The sequence below is a fragment of the Erpetoichthys calabaricus genome, chromosome 8 (genome assembly GCF_900747795.2).
Source record: "Erpetoichthys calabaricus chromosome 8, fErpCal1.3, whole genome shotgun sequence".
Classification (NCBI taxonomy): domain Eukaryota; kingdom Metazoa; phylum Chordata; class Cladistia; order Polypteriformes; family Polypteridae; genus Erpetoichthys; species Erpetoichthys calabaricus.
In genome coordinates, this window is record NC_041401.2 from 112985686 (window position 1) to 113005355 (window position 19670).

The 19670-nt window shown below is 36.6% G+C and overlaps 1 protein-coding gene across 1 annotated transcript in view; it reads left to right on the top strand.

The window, feature by feature from the left end:
• The window catches only part of hdac4 (histone deacetylase 4), a 552364-nt gene that overhangs the window by 518907 nt on the left and 13787 nt on the right, over window positions 1-19670 (top strand). Inside the window, 1 exon segment of the mRNA XM_028807299.2 lies at window positions 12685-12769. Coding sequence (XP_028663132.1) covers window positions 12685-12769 — 85 coding nt within the window.

Sequence of the window (19670 nt, forward strand, 5' to 3'; positions counted from 1 at the left end):
GGGACTGAGGTCACCGAGGTGGTCAAAAAACTCCTTGGTGGCAGGGCCCCGGGGGTGGATGAGATACGCCCGGAGTTCCTCAAGACTCTGGATGTTGTAGGACTGTCTTGGCTGACACGCCTCTGCAACATCGCATGGACATCAGGGACAGTGCCTCTGGATTGGCAGACCCGGGGTGGTGGTCCCCCTCTTTAAGAAGGGGGATCGGAGGGTGTGTTCCAACTACAGAGGGATCACACTCCTCAGCCTCCCTGGAAAAGTCTATTCAGGGGTCCTGGAGAGGAGGGTCCGTCGGATAGTCGAGCCTCGGATTCAGGAGGAACAGTGTGGTTTTCGTCCTGGTCGCGGAACAGTGGACCAGCTCTATACCCTTAGCAGGATCCTGGAGGGTGCATGGGAGTTTGCCCAACCAGTCTACATGTGTTTTGTGGACTTAGAAAAGGCATTCGACCGTGTCCCTCGGGGAATCCTGTGGGGGGTACTCCGAGAGTATGGGGTACCGGCCCCCCTGATAAGGGCTGTTCAGTCCCTGTACGATCGGTGCCAGAGCTTGGTCCGCATTGCCGGCAGTAAGTTGAACCCGTTTCCAGTGAGAGTTGGACTCCGCCAGGGCTGCCCTTTGTCACCGATTCTGTTCATAAACTTTTATGGACAGAATTTCTAGGCGCAGCCAGGGTGTTGAGGGGGTCCGGTTTGGTGGGCTCAGGATTGAGTCACTGCTTTTTGCAGATGATGTTGTCCTGTTTGCTTCATCAGGCCGTGATCTTCAGCTCTCTCTGGATCGGTTCGCAGCTGAGTGTGAAGTGGCTGGGATGAGAATCAGCACCTCCAAATCCGAGACCATGGTCCTCAGCCGGAAAAGGGTGGAGTGCCCTCTCAGGGTTGGTAGCGGAGATCCTGCCCCAAGTGGAGGAGTTCAAGTATCTCGGGGTCTTGTTCACGAGTGAGGGAAGAATGGAGCGTGAGATCGACAGGCGGATCGGTGCGGCATCCGCAGTAATGCGGGCGTTGCATCGGTCTGTCGTGGTGAAAAGGAGCTGAGCCGCAAGGCGAAGCTCTCAATTTACCAGTCGATCTATGTTCCTACCCTCACCTATGGTCATGAGCTATGGGTAGTGACCGAAAGAACGAGATCGCGAATACAAGCGGCTGAAATGAGTTTCCTCCGCAGGGGTGTCTGGGCTTTCCCTTAAAGATAGGTGTGAGAAGCTCAGTCATCCGGGAGGGGCTCAGAGTAGAGCCGCTGCTCCTCCGCATCGAGAGGAGTCAGATGAGGTGGCTCAGGCATCTGATCAGGATGCCTCCTGGACGCCTCCCTGGTGAGGTGTTCCGGGCACGTCCAACCGGGAGGAGGCCCCGGGGAAGACCCAGGACACGCTGGAGGGACTATGTCTCTCGACTGGCCTGGGAACGCCTTGGGATTCTCCCGGAAGAGCTAGAAGAAGTGGCCGGGGAGAGGGAAGTCTGGGCATCTCTGCTCATGCTGCTGCCCCCGCGACCCGACCTCGGATAAGCGGGAGACAATGGATGGATGGATGGATGGATAGTGCAATGATGTTTTCTGATTGCTACTATTCAGGTCATAAAATGATTTCTTCAAAATGTCACATATATTGTCTCTTTCTTTCAGGTGTGTAATAGAAACCAAAGCATAAAGAGAAGTGTGGTACTGCAAAAATAATCACAAAATATTTCATCAGTTGGACCTACAATGAGATCTGATGAAACTCAGTGTTGTAAATTTGCACAGAACACCCAATAGGGATCAAGTTCCCTTCCAAAGAGCATTAATTACACTGTAGCTGAGCTTCACTTGGTAAACTAACAAGATTATTAGTTCTTCCTGATTGCAAGCAAAATTGATACAACAAAATCTGTACAATTTAACAGTCTTCATTTTTTGCTACAGAATTATAAAACTCTTGGTATCTAGGATAAAAAATGCTGCAATGAGAAAATTCCATTTAGATAGATAAGCTTCGGTGAAAAAAAATTGAGAAAGATTAATCAAATAGTCAGTGGAAAACTCCCTTCAGTATTGTCATGTATAGTTTTCAGGACCCTACTATTAAGTGGTTTCTAAGTTTGTTACATTATGTTGGGATCTATTCAGCTTTTTTTATTTAATATCTAATAAACAACCTGTGATGGACCTGTACCCTGACACACATTTATTCCTGCTTTGCACCCATTGTTTGCTTAGATAGGTTCCAGCTTTCCTGCGATCCAGAAGATTTGGAAATTAGTGAGTGAATATCTTTTAAAAATGGCAAACTTACTTAAACCATTTTTGCTTCACTGCATTGAACTGCATTTTGCAGCTCAATTCAAGAAAAAAGATTGATCTGGAAATAATTGAAATTGGGGTTCAGCAATAATAAAGACCTTGGGAAAGCTGAAAACTGTGTCAAGACAGTAAGACTATGAAGTCAAATAAAGCAAGCAAGATTTTTTAAAATCTCCTTTCTGATTTGTTTTAAGTACATAAAGTTCATTTGCTGTCTTCACCAAAATTACCATTGACTAGAAATGTTTTAATCTGTCTTTCCCTCTCTGTCTGCATTATGCATCTCTCTGTATCTGAGTATATTTCCCATTCATAATCTATTTGTGACATGAATAAAGAGCCAACTAATAAATAAGAGTTAGGTTACATTGCAAGTTAATAGAAAAAAATAATTTGACGTAAATTTTCATTAATGTGGAATCTAAAATGAGTTATGAAAAATACTGACAATTAAAGTGCAGATAGAACACGTTATTGTTTTTCACTATACACAAAAGATATCACAAAAATTAAGAGTGGTAAATCAGTAAGCCAAACTCAAGTGATGTTGGAAATGTTTAAAAGCAATAGGAAGTTTTGTACTTAATTGGTTGGCAGATCTGTGCATCATGATTGCATGTTAAAGAAGGATTTCTGAAGACTGGAAAAGAAGTGTGCTCATTCTAGTTCAGAACAAAAATGTTGATCGATTAGTAAAGGTCTTATCAAGTGTTCAAGTTTTTTGGAGCAAGTAATGGTGGTTGCTAAAGTATCAGAAAAGAAAATCAGGGATCAGGAAATAGTTAGTAAAATGCTGTTTGATTCCATACCTTGAAAGAAGAAAACCAGATGTGAGCATTGTTGTCAGTCAAACATCAGGTATTCTAAGGTTTTGCGACTCCACCAAATAAAAAACACCATAATTTATAAATGAAATATACAGGGAAAAATTCCATTACAACGAACTGCCAGGGACCTAAAAATATTTTGTTGTAATAAAAATTTCGTAGTAATGAGATTCTGTATTTGTCACTATAGTGCTTTCTTCAACTTGCGTCTAGGCATTTGCAATCATTTCAATAGCTTCTTTCACATTAATTTTCATCTCCTCTCCTGTTTTCAAGTTATGCTGACAAGAATGTTTCTCAGCATTTCCTTGTGATAATACACTTTCAGGGTACGAATGATGCCCCTCCTGATATTGGGAGATTTCTGAACTCTTTTGGGGAGACCCCCCCACCCAACTGGAACGACACGCTGAAGTGCATCCTGAAGCACAATTGCAGCGTCTGTGGAAGATTGTTTGTCTGTTGCCGGGGCAGGGCAACAGCAGGCTCCAGCGGTGCAGTGAGGCGCCACAGAAGCAAATCCTAAAAAGATCGTGGGTCGCGCTAAAAGTCCTTGTCTTGCACCCCAAAACACGAGGCTGAGTCTCAGTACTTTAGCAAAACCAGCTTTATTCAGCTTGAAAAAGGAACAACACGGTTATTTATTGTAGCATGATCTGCCACTCTACCTATACACAGACACAGAAATAAGGCAGGGTTGTGGCTAGGCCAAGTAATACTGTTCCCTGCATTTACAATGTTCCCTGCATCACCCATCAAGATCTTTTCTGTTTGCTTCGGTGGGGAGCTGCAGCAGAGCTGTGAGCCTGCTGTTGCCCCGGAAACGGATAAACAAGTCTTCCACATACTCGGTGGATCGCACTTCGGGACGCTCTTCTGTGTGTTGTCCAGTTGGGGAGGTCCCAAGAGAGTTTAGGAACCTAAACCTAATGAGTGCCGCATTAATAGGAATGTTTCTTGAACGAACATCACTGAACCACATAAAAACTGCTTTTTTGACGTCTTCAAATGCAGCACTTCACATACGTTGGCAACCCGAGATTTTTCTTCTTTTTTTTCTCGGTCTTTCAAGATTGAAATTCCGAATTCACTGGCAACGTCGTTTTTCTTTTTGTCGGAATCGAGAGCCGCAAAAATTAAGTTTTTTTTCTAATTTGAACTGTTGTCATTTTTTAATGTCTGCCATTTCTATAGGAGGGTGACAATGAGTTAAATTCCAATGGATGTTTTCAAATGTTTACAAACAATAAGCTATAGGTATCACTGAAAACCACAGAAAACAAACACAGCAAAAAAACAGTATGAGGAAAGTTCGAAGAAAGAAAAAAAAAATTAGTGTTTCTGTTCAGGAATTGTTGTGCACAACTGAGCTGCGACCACAGAACTAACTACTCTGTGGATGATTCTCTCAGGCATTTCAAGGTCTTTTGGGCACTTCGTTGTAATGAAAGTATTTGCTGAATGTATTTTGTAGTAACTTCTATAGACTCTATCATATGGAGAAACTGTTGGGACCATAAAAATACTTCATTGTAAAGATATTCATTGTAACAGAATTTTACTTGTACTTAATATTGTAGTGAATCGTCCCAAGAGAAGCCATCCTACCAAAATTCCTCAAAGGACACAGCATAAAATCATCTTGGATGTCACAGATTTTTTGAGTGACCAAATAGTTAAGGCAACTTGTCTGTATCACTTATTATGGCATCAGAAAATGGCAATTGCATGTTGGTTAGTAAGTGAAAGTAAGAATTTATTGTACTCTGTACATGCAACAATAATGACATGATAACCCTAAAAAAGAAAAATCCACAAAATTGCAGTCTTTTCATTTCCCAGCAAATATCATTACTCCTGACTCCACAATCAGAGAGACAGTGGATAAAAATAGACTTCATTCTATAGTTTCAAGCGGATAGCATGACAAACCAAAAGGAACATAAAATCTTGTCTCTTGTTCCAGGAAGCACGTCAGTGTTCCACTTGCATTTTGGGAGATGGAGCAGATGACACAAAAGTGAAGCATTTTGGACAACCAATTATGTCGAACGGAAAGCAAATATAGCATTTCCACAGTTAAAAGCATCATACCAGCAATTAAACATGGTAGTAGTAGAGTGATTGCGTGTAGATACTTTGCTACCCACCGGACTGAAAACCTTTACTGTAACTGAAATAATATATATAATATGAATTCAGCTCTGTATCATAAAATTTGTGAGAATGTCTGGTTATCTGTCCATGAATTTAAGCTCCAGCGTATCTTGGTCATAATGCTACATGATAACCAAAAACACAAAAGCAAGTCCACATCAGAAAAACTATAAAGAAATAAAATTAAGCTTTTGTACTGACCTAGCCAAAGTCTATAGGCCTAAGCTAGTAGAGATTTTGTGGTATTTGGACAGCAGGAAAGCTTAGATCATGGAAAAATACCATGTGAGAAAGGAAAGGCAATTCACTCACTATAAAGAGAACATCCAGGCCTAAATTTAGATCTGGTTGTAATGTTCAGACACATAAAAATACAGATCCGCTTCACAACAGCATCCTTTTTTTTAATCTTATGTACTCATTTCACTACATGTGAATATATTTGTACTCCCCATGTTGATCACACATAGCCTACTTGTCAGTACTGAGTTACTTTCTATTATGCTGCTTTTTGCAGTGAACATATGCTTAGCATAATGCCTCTGTTTTTGTTCATCTGCTTCCATGTAGTCATTCATAACAGGGCAATGTAAATGGTAATCTTCATGAAGCAGACAGACATGCCACACAAGATGAATGGACATAAAATACAAACAGTGATATGAATCATTAAGCATATTATTAATAATTTAGAGAGACTTAAAATAGAATAATGCATTTCTCATTTATGGATTATTTTCATATTTATCATTTAGGAAAACTGTAGTAAAAAGCAACTTTTAAAATATAAAACAATTAGGCTGTAGGTTTAAATCTCACAGCTGGTCTACTTTGTGAAGCTATCACTTGCCTGTGTGCAAACTGCACTGTAAAAAATAATTGGTTTGCCTTGTAAATACAATAGTATAAGAAGATTTTATTAAGATACAGAAGTTATCTTTTGATGTAACTTCTCTTTTATTTTGAATCAGTTTTGCACATGGTGCAGTATACATAATGCATCATTTCTACAGAAAAAATACTATGACTTTCTTGTTTGAGACAACCTAAGGGAAGATACCCATTTTCATCTGTTTTCACTGCCATCTCCAAAGCAATTATTCCATGTTGAAGAAATACTCCAAACCTCCCCCTTTTATTTGTGTTATATAACCACAGTAGATCATGAAATATCAAGGGATTCCTTCACCTCTTTTTAAGGTCTATTATAAATACAACGTTAAAAAGCTGTTTTCCTTTAGATGCAGTGAACTAAGCACACAGGGATCAAAGGTAAGTACTTGTTTATTAAGTGAGCAATCTAGTGCAACTATAAATCTTAACTGTAGGTCAGTTTCATGTATAAATATGAATTGAATCAGTATTATCACATGTGGTGTACTGTTGCAACAAATCAAAAAAAGCAGTCATCAATATTATAGTTCCCCACAAAAAGATCTTATTTTGGTGCTTCATATTATTAAAGGATTTGAAAAATATTGGGTTCCCAGAATGTTGACGTCTGAAATGAAGCATCAGTGCTCTGCTGAATCTTGAGCTAATGAATTATGGACTGGGAAAATTTTTAAAGTATTTCAAAACTCATAATTTGTCATATACAAAGAGTGCAGTGAAATTGTTACTTGCATGTGCTAATCAACAAGCAACATGTCACCACTCTCTAGCACAATAAATAGCTGGGTATAAACTTTCTTATGTGAAAATGTCTACCTTTGATTTGGTATGTAAAAAGCACAAATCAGCCTATTTAGGTTTGATCAATAATTAAAACAGTTAACATGGACAGTGACAAAAACATAACATGCTGACTGTAAATGTGACCAGCAGCTGTTCATACTTCAACAGCCAGGCAGGTGACAGCCACGGATCGTTAAGGTTTACAGGGAAGGAACCTGTATGCCACCATTCACAGTCACTGATAGGCTAACTCCTTTTACATATGCAAGTAGTGCTCTGCTGTGAATTAAAACCAATAAATACAATTCTGGAATTTTTTCTTCCTTTCCACAATGCTAAAGCAGAGAAATATTGAACATCTACTAGAATGATACATCCTATACCTGTATCTGCCCAGCCTCAGGCCATTTTTCATGGAGGCCTTGCTTGTTCTCCTGACCACTATAATAATAATAGTTCTTTGCATTTTATATAGCGCTTTTCTCACTACTCAAGCGCTCAGTATTGCAGGTTAAGGGCCTTGCTTAAGGGCCCTAACAGAGCAGAGTCCCTTTTGGGGACTTAAAGATAGATCATTAAATAAAGAGTAAAATTGCTTTGAATAGAAAATTTTTACTACCATAAACCTGCCACACTCAAATGACAAAGTAGTTTGAATGTTTTATATGGTATGTATCTTATAAGCAAAAGAGTAGTGTTTATCATCTATTAAGTTTCATCTTTATTGTGTATATAGAAGATTCTGTTTGTAAATCTCTGATTTTCTGAACACACTTTATCCGGAAAAGGATCACTAACAGTCAGAGCCTCATATTGATAGCATAACATTCTTAAATCCAGTTCAAAGCTCTCCAGGTCAAAAGATGGGGAACATTTCAGTGGTCCAGCTTAGAGACCCAAACTCATCTGAGCAGAATATCTTAGGGATGGACGGTTAATTTTAGAGTATTTCAAATTTTAAAAGTTTTTAATGAAAAATCAGTATTCATTTCTTAACTCTTCAAGTAGCATGGATTTTTTACTAGATTCTTCATTGTTTTTTATTAGCATATTTCCTATCAACTTCACGTTATAAAAAAATAAAAAATTTTTATCCCCCATGTGTCATGGCTGTGAGTAAAAGAAGAAAGCTGTGGCACAAACCATTAGGCAAATGACAAATATCTTTGACCTTTTTTTGTATGAACCACATGTGGACCAGTATAAAATTTTCACTCTTTTATTATTATTTTCTAAGTTCAGTATTGAAAGGTGGAAACCTTTCATACCACCCCCGCTCTCCCCATAATAAATCATTGTACATTATTACAAGAATATTTCAATGTGTTTTAGAGCCCCTGTGTATTTTTTCTGATTTCCTATGCCAAGTCAGTCAAACATTGGAGGCATGACATAGCCTTGTTTAGTTTTACATTGGCATTTGTGGAACAGCAAGCTTATAGTACCTGCTTTAGTTGGAATATTGCCTGTCATGTGATATGAACAGAGGAGGAAATTTGATATTCAACTCCTGCCTGCCTGCTGGTTTGATCAGAGGGGAAGAGAAAGGAATGTTGCTGGTGGAAATGAAGTGTAACTCAGGACATGCACACTCACCATCTGGAACTATGTGGAAAGTCAAAAAACTGAATGTGTAATTAAATCTATGGTGTGTGTCATCTCATGACTATGATAAATAATAATAATTCTTTGCATTTATATAGCACTTTTCTCACTACTCAAAGAATCAAAATTATTCTCTTTATTTCAGAAAGAATTCCTATCAGGCAGAATCTGTGTTGTAATTCATTTTAGCTTATTGCTTTTGAAAAGTTTCTTTACTATATGTAGCCCACATTACCGTGAATGTGTTGCCCAACATTAAGTATGAAAACCCAGAATTGCATTTGAGGTCCCTTTGAAGAGTTACTTGTTCAGGAAGAAAGACCTCTGCATCTTAAATAATGCCTTGCACATCTTATTTCTTCTAGTAGTGTTCTCTAGTGACAAACCCCTTCAGCAATCTACAAAATAAACTTTAACCACAGAATCAATTTAAGCCTCATTTCTGTTTTCTTTTAAAGTGTAATTTTTTGTAAAAGGAAGGCAGAAAAGCAATGTGCAGTTACTGACTTGATCCTAGTTTTTCTCCTTGTAAATCCTCATCTAATAATCCAAGACTTTCAAAGGAAAAGGGCTATCTCTTTGAAGCATGCAATATTGTTTTATTGAATAAAGAGTAGGTGGATCAGGGTGGATGGCGGCAGTGGTTTTGATCAAGGTTTCTCTTCGTGCCACAATAGGATTATAGTAACCCTCTCTGCAGATTTCAATTTTGGACTTAAGTCCATGTTTTTTTTCTCTTTTCAATTTAATTTAATTAAAATTAAACTTTCAAATTACGCTGAATGTGCTCCACAAAAAAGAAAGTAGTGTAATATTACAGCCATTTTTTTTATTTTGGGCATGGAGGGGATTTTTGGGACAATTTTTTAATGATTGTTGATTTATGTCTCATATTTTAGCCGAATTGAAGAAATGAAAATCATTTTAACCATTTTTGCTAATGTGCAGAGGAACCAGTGATACATTTTAGAAAAAATACCTGACCCACAGTGATGAAGAGCAAGAATTCAATTGTACTCTCACTGCAGTATAGGCCATGCTGTGAGATCTTTTCTTCACAGTCACAGAATTCTGTTGCAGAAGAAGTTCTCTGCAGATTCTTGTCATCACTTGAATGGATAGAAAAAAATAAAGCATAATTTTCTCATATGATAATGAGATTTGTTTTATGTTTTATCACTTCTGGGCTAAACTCTTATAATACATTAAATGCACTATGTAGCCGCCAAAGTATAAGGCGAGATCAAGCACGGGTAAAACGCGTGCCGAAAGAAATCTCTCAGTCCAAAAGTTTGTTTTAAAAGTATTTAGTGAAAGTTAAAAGCAAATAATCCACAGAAGAATAAAGAAAAAAGTAGTTACACACGTAGAATAAAAGGCCAAAAAAAACGAAAAATGTATCTTCTCTAAACTTAGCTTTTCTTGAGAAACTTTAGTTATCTCTGTACTTAAAGGTTCTTTACTTCTTCTTTCTATACTTAAGGATTCTTAGCTTCTTCTTCTGTACGCTTTAAACGTACGACACAGTACTTAAATAAGCACTGTTTTCTTAGAGTTATTTCACACACTCAAAAGGCCCGTGGGCCCATAGGCACGAGAGGCACAGGCACGGTTTAAAACCATATGCCCTCTACACCTTACACATGGCAAGGCTGGTCACTAACTGAAAAATAATGTTTAGTCAAAGCAGATAGAAATAGCTAGAATATACCAATTTTACTCAACTTATGGGGGTTTTAGGAACCTCCCATAGATTATGCATTATCATCTAGTAAAATATTTATGAGTCTTGTATAACTAGGAAAATGGCTCTTACACACTATATAAATATTTCTGCAATTATTATGGTTTTTGAAATCTTCTTTGGACTATGATTAGCTTGTACAGTAAATTATCTCTTTTTTTTAGTTTAGAATGTCACAGCGTAAATCAGGTATCCTTGACTGTTATTGTGATTACGATAATTATTATATTATCATTTCTTCTGTATACAAAGATAAATTAAATGCATTAATGTATTTTTTTTCAAAGAAATGCTTCCTTTAATTTTCTTTTTGACCACTTTACTACTAGATAAAATATAACAAAACATTGAAAACATTAAGAAGCTGTTCTTTTTCGTAAGTTATTATTTTAATCACTTCTTAAGCACTGTTATTTTACCAACTGGTATTACTGCACTTTTTGTTCAGTTCCAGTTTTCCATTCAATCACAAATATGTTAACTTCTATGTACCTACCGGTTTAATTTAAGAAGAGGTTAAAAAAAGGACAATGGACAACACAAATGCCCAGAATATGTAATGCCATCCACAAAAACAATACATACTGTAGCGGAATGGACACAACATGGTAAAAAAGTGTACAGTAATCCCTCGCTATATCGCGCTTCGACTTTTGCGGCTTCACTGTATTGCGGATTTTATATACAAGCATATTTAAATATATATCACGGATTTTTCACTGGTTCATGGGTTTCAGTGGACAATGGGTCTTTTAATTTCTGGTACATGCTTCCTCAGTTGGTTTGCCCAGGTGATTTCATACAAGGGACGCTATTAGCAGATGGCTGAGAAGCTACCCAATCAGAGCACGTATTACGTATTAAATAAAACTCCTCAAATATATTGTGAGCACGGGGGCTGTTCGCACCCCTAGAGGATACGGCTGCTCCTCAAAAAACACTGAAAGACTTCCTTCACATTGCTCCCTTCCTTGCTGGACTTACTTGTGGTTACTTTGTTGCGCGATATGCTTCCCGCTTGGTGCTTCACATACTTAAAAGCTCAAACAGCCCTATTGATTTTTGATTGTTTGCTTTTCTCTCTCTCTCTCTCTTGCTCTGACATTCTCTGCTCCTGACGGAGGGGGTTTGAGCAGGGGGTCTGTTCATACCCCTAGAGGATACGGACGCTCGTCTAAAAAATGCTGAAAGACTACCTTCACATTGCTCCCTTCCTTGCAGCTGCTTTGTCAAGCGACATGCTTCCCACACGGTGCTTCGCATATTTAAAAGCCCAAAAAGCACCCATTGATTTCTGATTGTTTGCTTCTCTCTCTCTCTCTCTCTCTCTCTCTCTCTCTCTCTCTCTCTCTCTCTGACATTCTCTGCTCCTGATGCGCAATATGAAATACCTGATAATCATCATAAGTGCTAATATTATCTTGGGTGTGTTCATCTTGTTTTGCACATTCTTTCACAGACATTCACTAGGCACATACTTGGTTTTATTACTTTTTTCACCTAATAAAAGTACTGATTGATTCAGTCTTTGTGAATTGGTGTTTAAAAACCCTGTGAAAGCTTGTATCTGAATGTTGTTTTCTCTTTTTTAATTCACTTTTTATCTTGTATCAGGACTAACAAGTTTGTTAAGGAAGGATGGGCCAATCGGATATTTTAACAGACCTCAGGTGTTCGACATTTTATTAGTATTAGAATGAGTGCTTCAGATCATCTCACATCTGGAGCAGGACTTTATATTAAAAGTGGAGTTGGCTTGAAACTGAGAGCATAGGCAAGTAAATGAGCATAAAGGAGGGAAAAAAGGGAATGTGGTTTCTTCAAGAAGGAAAGCATAATTGTATTAAAACATGTATTTGTTATATTCCTGTGTAAAAAGCATTGCATTTAGTAATTTGAGAAGTCTTACTTGTGTAGTAATAGAAGGAAGAGAAAAAATATTCCATTTACTTGTGCTTGACACTACACATCCATTTATATTTTAAACTAAAGCAGGTCATGAGTGTAAATATCATTAGTTTCTCTCCCAAAATCAAATATATAATCTTTAATTGCTTGTCTGTGCCTAAAATATTCTCTTAAATCATTCTGTTGCAGTATTTCTGTATTGTACAGTAGCTGAATGTTTCTTAGAAAGTTGCAGCTCTCTTTATCTAATGTCTTTTATTGATTTGTGAAGTGATTGTACCAATTAGAAATGCCCCTTCAGCTTTTCATATTTTCATCATGGAATGAACATGCTGAACATTTACTGAGTAAATATTTTACTTTGAATCTGATGAGGATGATCAAAGAAGCATAATACAATAAAGTGTGCTCTAAAAATGACAGCCTGAAGGTAGCAGTGCAAGGACTTCCTAAATATATTTTCTTTTTCTTTTTATTAGCTTGATCCTCTACCACAAGATTTGTTACAGCAAAGACCCAACCTAAATGCTGTTCAATCCATGGAAAAAGTTATTGAGATTCAGAGTAAGTCACCTGTATATTCATTTTATATTCATTAATGTTGTTTATGCTCTATTGGGGTATACTGTAGTGAAACTGTTGAGTGAAATGGCTAAGACTGGTAATCCCTTTTGGTTTTGTTAATGAAAGGTCCCAGAACCTTCAAGCACTCTAGAGACTACAGGCCAGATATAGAAGGTATGCCGAACATTAAACCTCTGCTTAGCAGATATTTCTTGATCTTCATCTTATTTTTTTGTAAGGATGCTTTAAGATACTCCTTCCCTATTTCTTGACCAAGAAACATTTCTTCTTTTTTTTCTGTTAAATTCTTTTTGGATTATAGTTACTACTTTAATTTGAACCTCTTTCTGAACATAAATGATAGCTGACATAAACTATTTTTTTCCATCCATATGGAGAATTAGAGAGAGAGACCATTAGAACATATATCTTTTAGCACAACAGTGGTTGTAATAGGAATGGAAATTGAAACAATTTGAAAAAATAATAAATCCATCACTTGTCATACTACAGTTACTAAATTAAGTAATAAAATCATTTGTTATTTTGGTGCAGCTTAAAGAATTAATAATCAGTTTTTTATTTCAAGTATATATTTTGAAAGCAACAGACCTCTATAAACTCTAAGAGGGCAATGCTTTTAAGCTTCTCGATTTTAAGTCATAAACAAATGCGTGCAGCAGCTGTTCAGTCAAAGGAAAAAGTAATTGAGACACAGAGTCAGTCACCTGCAAGTCACATAATGATCGTTTAACATGATGACATGGAGGAAGATTTGTTGTGTAGCCTCTAACAGTAAACTGTAGCCTGTCTTCAAATGCAGAGGTCAGAAGCAGTAGGAATCCAAACAACATTAGTTCAACATCCACAGCCTGATTATGGGGACAAGGTGAAGGTAGCTAAAGCACTAGGATAGGGAAAATTGAGTTGCTAAATGAAAGCCACCCTTAATGAATTACATTATTATATCATGTTTGTCCAGTGTGAAACTCAACAAACAAAGATAGTGTTCTATAATGAACCTGTGGTGAGACACACAAGTAACATTTTAAAATCAGTTATAATAAAAGTAGTTTATTATAAAGGTGACATGGTAGCATATTCAATTAATACTGCTGCTTCACACGCCTAGAGCTGTGGGTTCATTTTCCATTCTGTTCAGTATTTCTTGTCAAATCTGCACATTCTCACTGTGTATAGCATTGGCTATTCTCTGTCTTCCCTCCCCAATTCCAAGATACATAGAGTGGTCCTGACTATGTAACTGCAGAGTTGGTGTGTGTGTCTGTCAAAGTGACGGACTGGTGACCCGCTCACTGTACTTGATGCTACTGGGAAAAGATACTGAATACCAGTGACACTGAATTGGGTTAGATAATAACTGGAAGGATAAACAGAAAAGTAATATAACTAATACAAAATATTTAAAGCAGTATTAATCTTTTGAATATGTTTCGAAGTAGAAGTACATTTTGATTGCACTTCACTTAATGTGTAGCTAACTGTCTAAATCATTACACTTACATTCTGTTTTCAATTAAGTACTTGAAAACAAGCTGTGCAAAATACATTCAGTCTTCAAAATGACACAGTTATCAGAATACTGATTCAGCAAAAGACTTTCTTACCATTTGTTTGTTTTACTAATAAGAATTTTTTAAGAGATGGCAAGGAATATGTCTTATTTGTAGTTGGACTCTAATGTAAACATGTAGAAGTAGTATAGTTAAAAAGTACAGTTAAAAAACTGAGCACTATGTAGCACAACACCATGTGTCTCCCCTTCAGTCTCAAATATAAGACAACTTTCTTCTATTAAGTGTTTCCATGGTGCCATGCTATGTTCTGTAGGCAAGTGACATCACGTATACTGCTTTCTAAGACAGGAAGAAGCCAAGTAAAGTAGTGTAATGGAAGATATCCGAAAAGGAGTGCAGATCTCAGAAAGCCTGTCTTTGTATTATTTAACTATGGCACAAAGCATCCTACTTGTGAAAGATGGCTGTTTAACACAGTCAATTACAATAACTTTCAACAACAAATATTTAGCAATGATAATCTAAAGGACTCGACACATAATATTTAGGAAAGTGTAGTATTTCAAAGAGCATTTGTGCCCAAGTCTTGTGTGTTGGGCTGATTTAGGAAGATTTAATATGCAATTTGAGCATGGGCAGCAAAGCCATATCACTTTAATAACACAAGTTAATTTAAGTGTTAAAGGCATTGCAATTCAACACTTTGAAAAGAAACCGTAAAGAACTTAAATGACTGATTTTGGTTTGAAAAAGAAACTCTAGTTGTTAACCAGCAATGAACATTAATATACATATATACACACACACTCAATAGATCTAATTAAACATTAAATGGATGTTTCTTGTTAGGTTAAGTTTACTGCTTAAAATAATTAAGCTTGTTTATATAGGTTCATGTTTTCAATAAGAACATCTTCCCAGACATAACTATATACTGTATGTACTGTAATTATAAGTAAATGAGTATATTTTTTCTGAAATGATTTTCTTGCTTTACAAACCACCCAACTCAGCTTAAAAACCTTTCCTGAAGTTTCATAAATTAATTGAGCTTCCTTGCTTTATTTTTTTAAACTATAAATAGCAAAAAGCTTTTACATGTCCATTATCTATTTTCCTGATCCATTCAATCTAATAATACATATCTACAGGTAGCTAAAGCCTGTCCAAGCAATCAGACCCAAGACAGGGATGTTCTAACACATTTAATACAATGTTAATAGGAATATAAAATTCAGCAATCTCTTTAATTTTATTTTTTATACAGGAAAACCACTGTATTGCAGCTACATCCTAGTCAGCATTCTCTGTACACAAAATCTTTTACAAGAAAAGGGTAACTCAGTAACAGTGGATTTGGCAAGAAGTTACAAGATTACCAGACTTTATCCATAAGTTTTCTTTGTGAACAAAACAACAAAAGTATTTTCAAATTGGTTCATAATTTTAAAGAATATTAGAAGTCCTAAATATTACTTTGCATCTGTTTAATGTTTGCATGATAAATGGGCTATGAAAAAATGTCTGTTATTTATTATCTTGATGTTTCATTCAAAATATTAACAAAACATCAATCTTTAATTGAAGGAAATTAATTGAAATGATAAACAAATTCTTAAGATAAAAAAAATAGATATCCTTAGAGATCATTGCCACAATTATTTGCACACTTTCATTTAACTACTAGTTTTTGCAGGCTCCCCTCTTACCAAGATAACAACTCATAATGATAAGTATTATTCTCTAATGCTTAATGAGGCAGGAGAATACATGTCAAGAGATCTGAGACCATTCCTCCACAAAGACTCTCTCTAGATGCTTCAGATTGTGAGGTCCGTTCTTGTAGATTCTCCTGTTCAGTTCTTACCAGCAGTTTTTAATGGGTTTTAGGTCAGAAGAATGGGACGGCTATGGCAAAAACTTGATTAATTGGTCACTGAAACATTTTTGTGTTGATTTTGAGGTGCACTTTGGTACAGTGTACTAATGGAAGATACAACCATGACCCTATTTAAGTTTCTTCCCAGAGACAATCAAGTTTTGATGTAATATCTGCTGATACTTGATAGAATCCATGATACCATGTACAGTATCCTACCAACTTGTTCAGGGCCTTTGTCAGATAAACGGCCCCATGAAATCAAAAATTCACTACCATACTTCACAGTGTGGGTAAGGTTCTTCTCTGTATCCCCATCAATCCCTCTATGCCAAAACCACCTCTTGTGTTTGTTGCCTAAAAGCTTTTTTCTCTTATCTGATCATATAACTTGATCTCATTGAATGTTCCAGTAAGGTTTGGAAAATTGTGGATGCTAAAGTTTGTTTGATAACATCAGAGGCTTTTTCAGGGAACCCTTCCAAACAACTTGTGGTTCTATGGGTGATAACTGGTCATAATTTTGGAAACTTTCTAACCCCAAGACCCATCTAATGGCTAAGGTCCCTCAGCTATGATCCTTGGAGATTCTTTGTTCACTTGATCCATCCTCACTCTATGTGGGGTCAACAGAGACACATATCCACTTCCAGGCTGATTTTTAACATCTCCAGTTGCTTTAAAATTGTTTGTTATTCCCGTTATAGTGGAAATGGGCATTTACAAATGTTTAGCTATTTTATAATAGCCATTTACCGATTTGTACAGCTCAACAACCTTTTGTCATACACCATTTTTGTGTTCTTGGGTCTTTCCTGTTGTGATGGATAACTAAGGGAATTTGGCCTGTGTGTCATCAAATACTTATACCCCAGTGAAACGGAATCCGTGGCTGTCCACTCAAGTGTTCTTAATCACTCAAATTAACTTTAAAAACCATAAAATATAAATAGTTGTAGGCTTTCACAGTGACCTAAATCATTTTAATTTAGTTTGTCTTGCCAAACTCTTTTAAGTAATCTTGTTAATTCCCAGGATTGAAAACAAACTAATTGTCCTTATAGTTTGTCCTTCATTACTCAAAAATATTTAGTAAATCTCTGTTGTGTTCAAGAGTTTTAGTTTATAGAGTGTAGTTTCGTATACCTGTTACTGTTACGATTAAGACGTTGTTAAAAAAAGTATTGGAAGAATACATTTTTTCTGGAATCTCTTTTTACTTTTTGGGGGGTTTTGAAGTCCATTGATCATTTCTGGATATGTGTTTTGTTTATTATATATCTGAAATGAAATATATTTTAAATTATAATATTTATGTTGTACAGCAACAGTATTTTGCTTTTGTTTATGGGTGCTTCCATTTTGTTAATCCACTCCTAGTTGGTAGGGGGCATTTTCCCAGAATTCTTGTTAGGTGACATCATCAACACAACACAGTGAGACCAAATTGAAGTATTGTGACTTTGTTGATTTTTGGCACTTATAACTATATGAATGCTTTTTGACTTTCATTTCTGGTTAGCTTTTTGGCTTTGATGGTTGTCTGATTACAACTATTTTGCTTGACATTTTGATTTATGATCCTTCTCCTGGGAAATGTCCAGCTAAAAAAGCAAGAAGGCTTTCCTACACTGTTAACACATCCAAACTGATAGCCCTTCAGTCTGGTATTAAGTAGTAAACACTTTATTTTACCTCTGCCTTTTTGCTGTAGCAGTACAGCTTTGTTTTTAGTAAATAAAGATGGGGAGTTAATTTCCAATAAACCAATATTGCAGCAAGTACTGTAACAAGCCCTATAGATTAACTGAAAACGCATTACTGCTCATAAAGATGCAGCCATTCACAATTAACAATAGTGTGTTATTTTACAGTATGTTTTCTGCATTAGACTGCAAGGGATCAAGCTGTATCTGAAATTTTCAGAAATGTGACTGCACTAGCTTGAAAACCAGCAGGTGGAGCAGTGCAAGCTTGTAGTGGCACTTGGAACACTTCAGCTCCTACCAGAAAATAATTCCTTTCAAATCCTAGTCATGGCTAAGTAGTCATCTTTTTTAATTATAGAATTGAAGTTATACACCTTTTAGCCATTGATATTAATCTCTTATTTTTCTGTAGCTTGTCAACATGATGCATATTTTTTAAGTTTACATACACATGGAGAAAATGCAAAGTTTTGGTAGTAGACGATAAAACAGTAATAATAATACATTTTATATAATTGTGCCATTTCAAGACATTCAAAAGCACACTGTTATAGAACCATGAAATACGTAATAGTGGATGGTGGTTACACTGTAGCTAAATACCCTATGCAAATTTTTACAAATTAATTCCTTCACTTCCTGAATATTTATGCATCAGAATCCATAACACATAACTTACAATAGATGAATTATGCTTTTAACATGCATGATTTGGTATTATATGTATGATATACAGTATATTTATTTTGTACTTCATTAATCTTACTGTATAATGTTTTATCATATTCTAATATAATTTCTGCTCTGTCCTCGGTCCTCTGCTTTTCTGTATTTATACGCTTCCCCTTGGCCATATTATCCATAGCTATGGACTGGGTTATCATTTTTATGCAGACGATACTCAACTCTATTTCAATGTTAAAAGTGGAACTTCATCAGAGCTTTCTCAGCTCACAACTTGCCTCAATGACATTAAAACCTGGATGGAGCAGAACTCTTCAAAATTAAATTGCAACAAAACTGAACTCCTGCAAATTGGGACTAAAGTGCAACTTAATAAAATGAGCTCCTTCCCATCAGTCTTGGCGGTGATATAATCAGACCTGCCTCTACTGCAAAGAATCTTGGTGTCATTTTTGATTCCTTCCTTTCTTATTCCGCCCACATAAATCACATTAAGAAACATTCTTAATTTCACCTCCGTAACATATCACGTGTTCGCTCCTTCCTCTGCTTTTCTAACGCTGAGAAATTTGTCAATGCTTTTATCACATCCCGCATCGATTATTGTAATTCCCTACTGGCAGGTGCCCCATCTAATCTTATATCACAGCTCCAGCTTATTCAAAACTCAGCTACAAGAGTCCTTACACGGACCAGCAGCAGCGAGCAGATAACACCCACACTGTTTCGCCTTCACTGGCTCCCTGTGTCTTACAGAATTGAATATAATATTCTACTAATAACCTACAAAGCCTTAAATGACCTTTCGCCAAACTACATCAGTGACCTTCTCCATCACTATGTGCCTGTCCGCCCACTAAGGTCCTCTGATTCTGGCAATCTTGTTATACCCCACACTAATTTACACTCCATGGGTGACAGGGCCTTCAGCTGTATAGTGCCCAGACTTGGGAATGACCTACCGAAATTGATTAGATCAGCTGATTCCATGAATTCTTTTAAAAAACAACTCAAAACACATCTGTTCAGGAAGGCTTTTAGCTGTACTTGACTTTATTACCCTTCTCTCAGTTAACCTTTATGTCAAGATG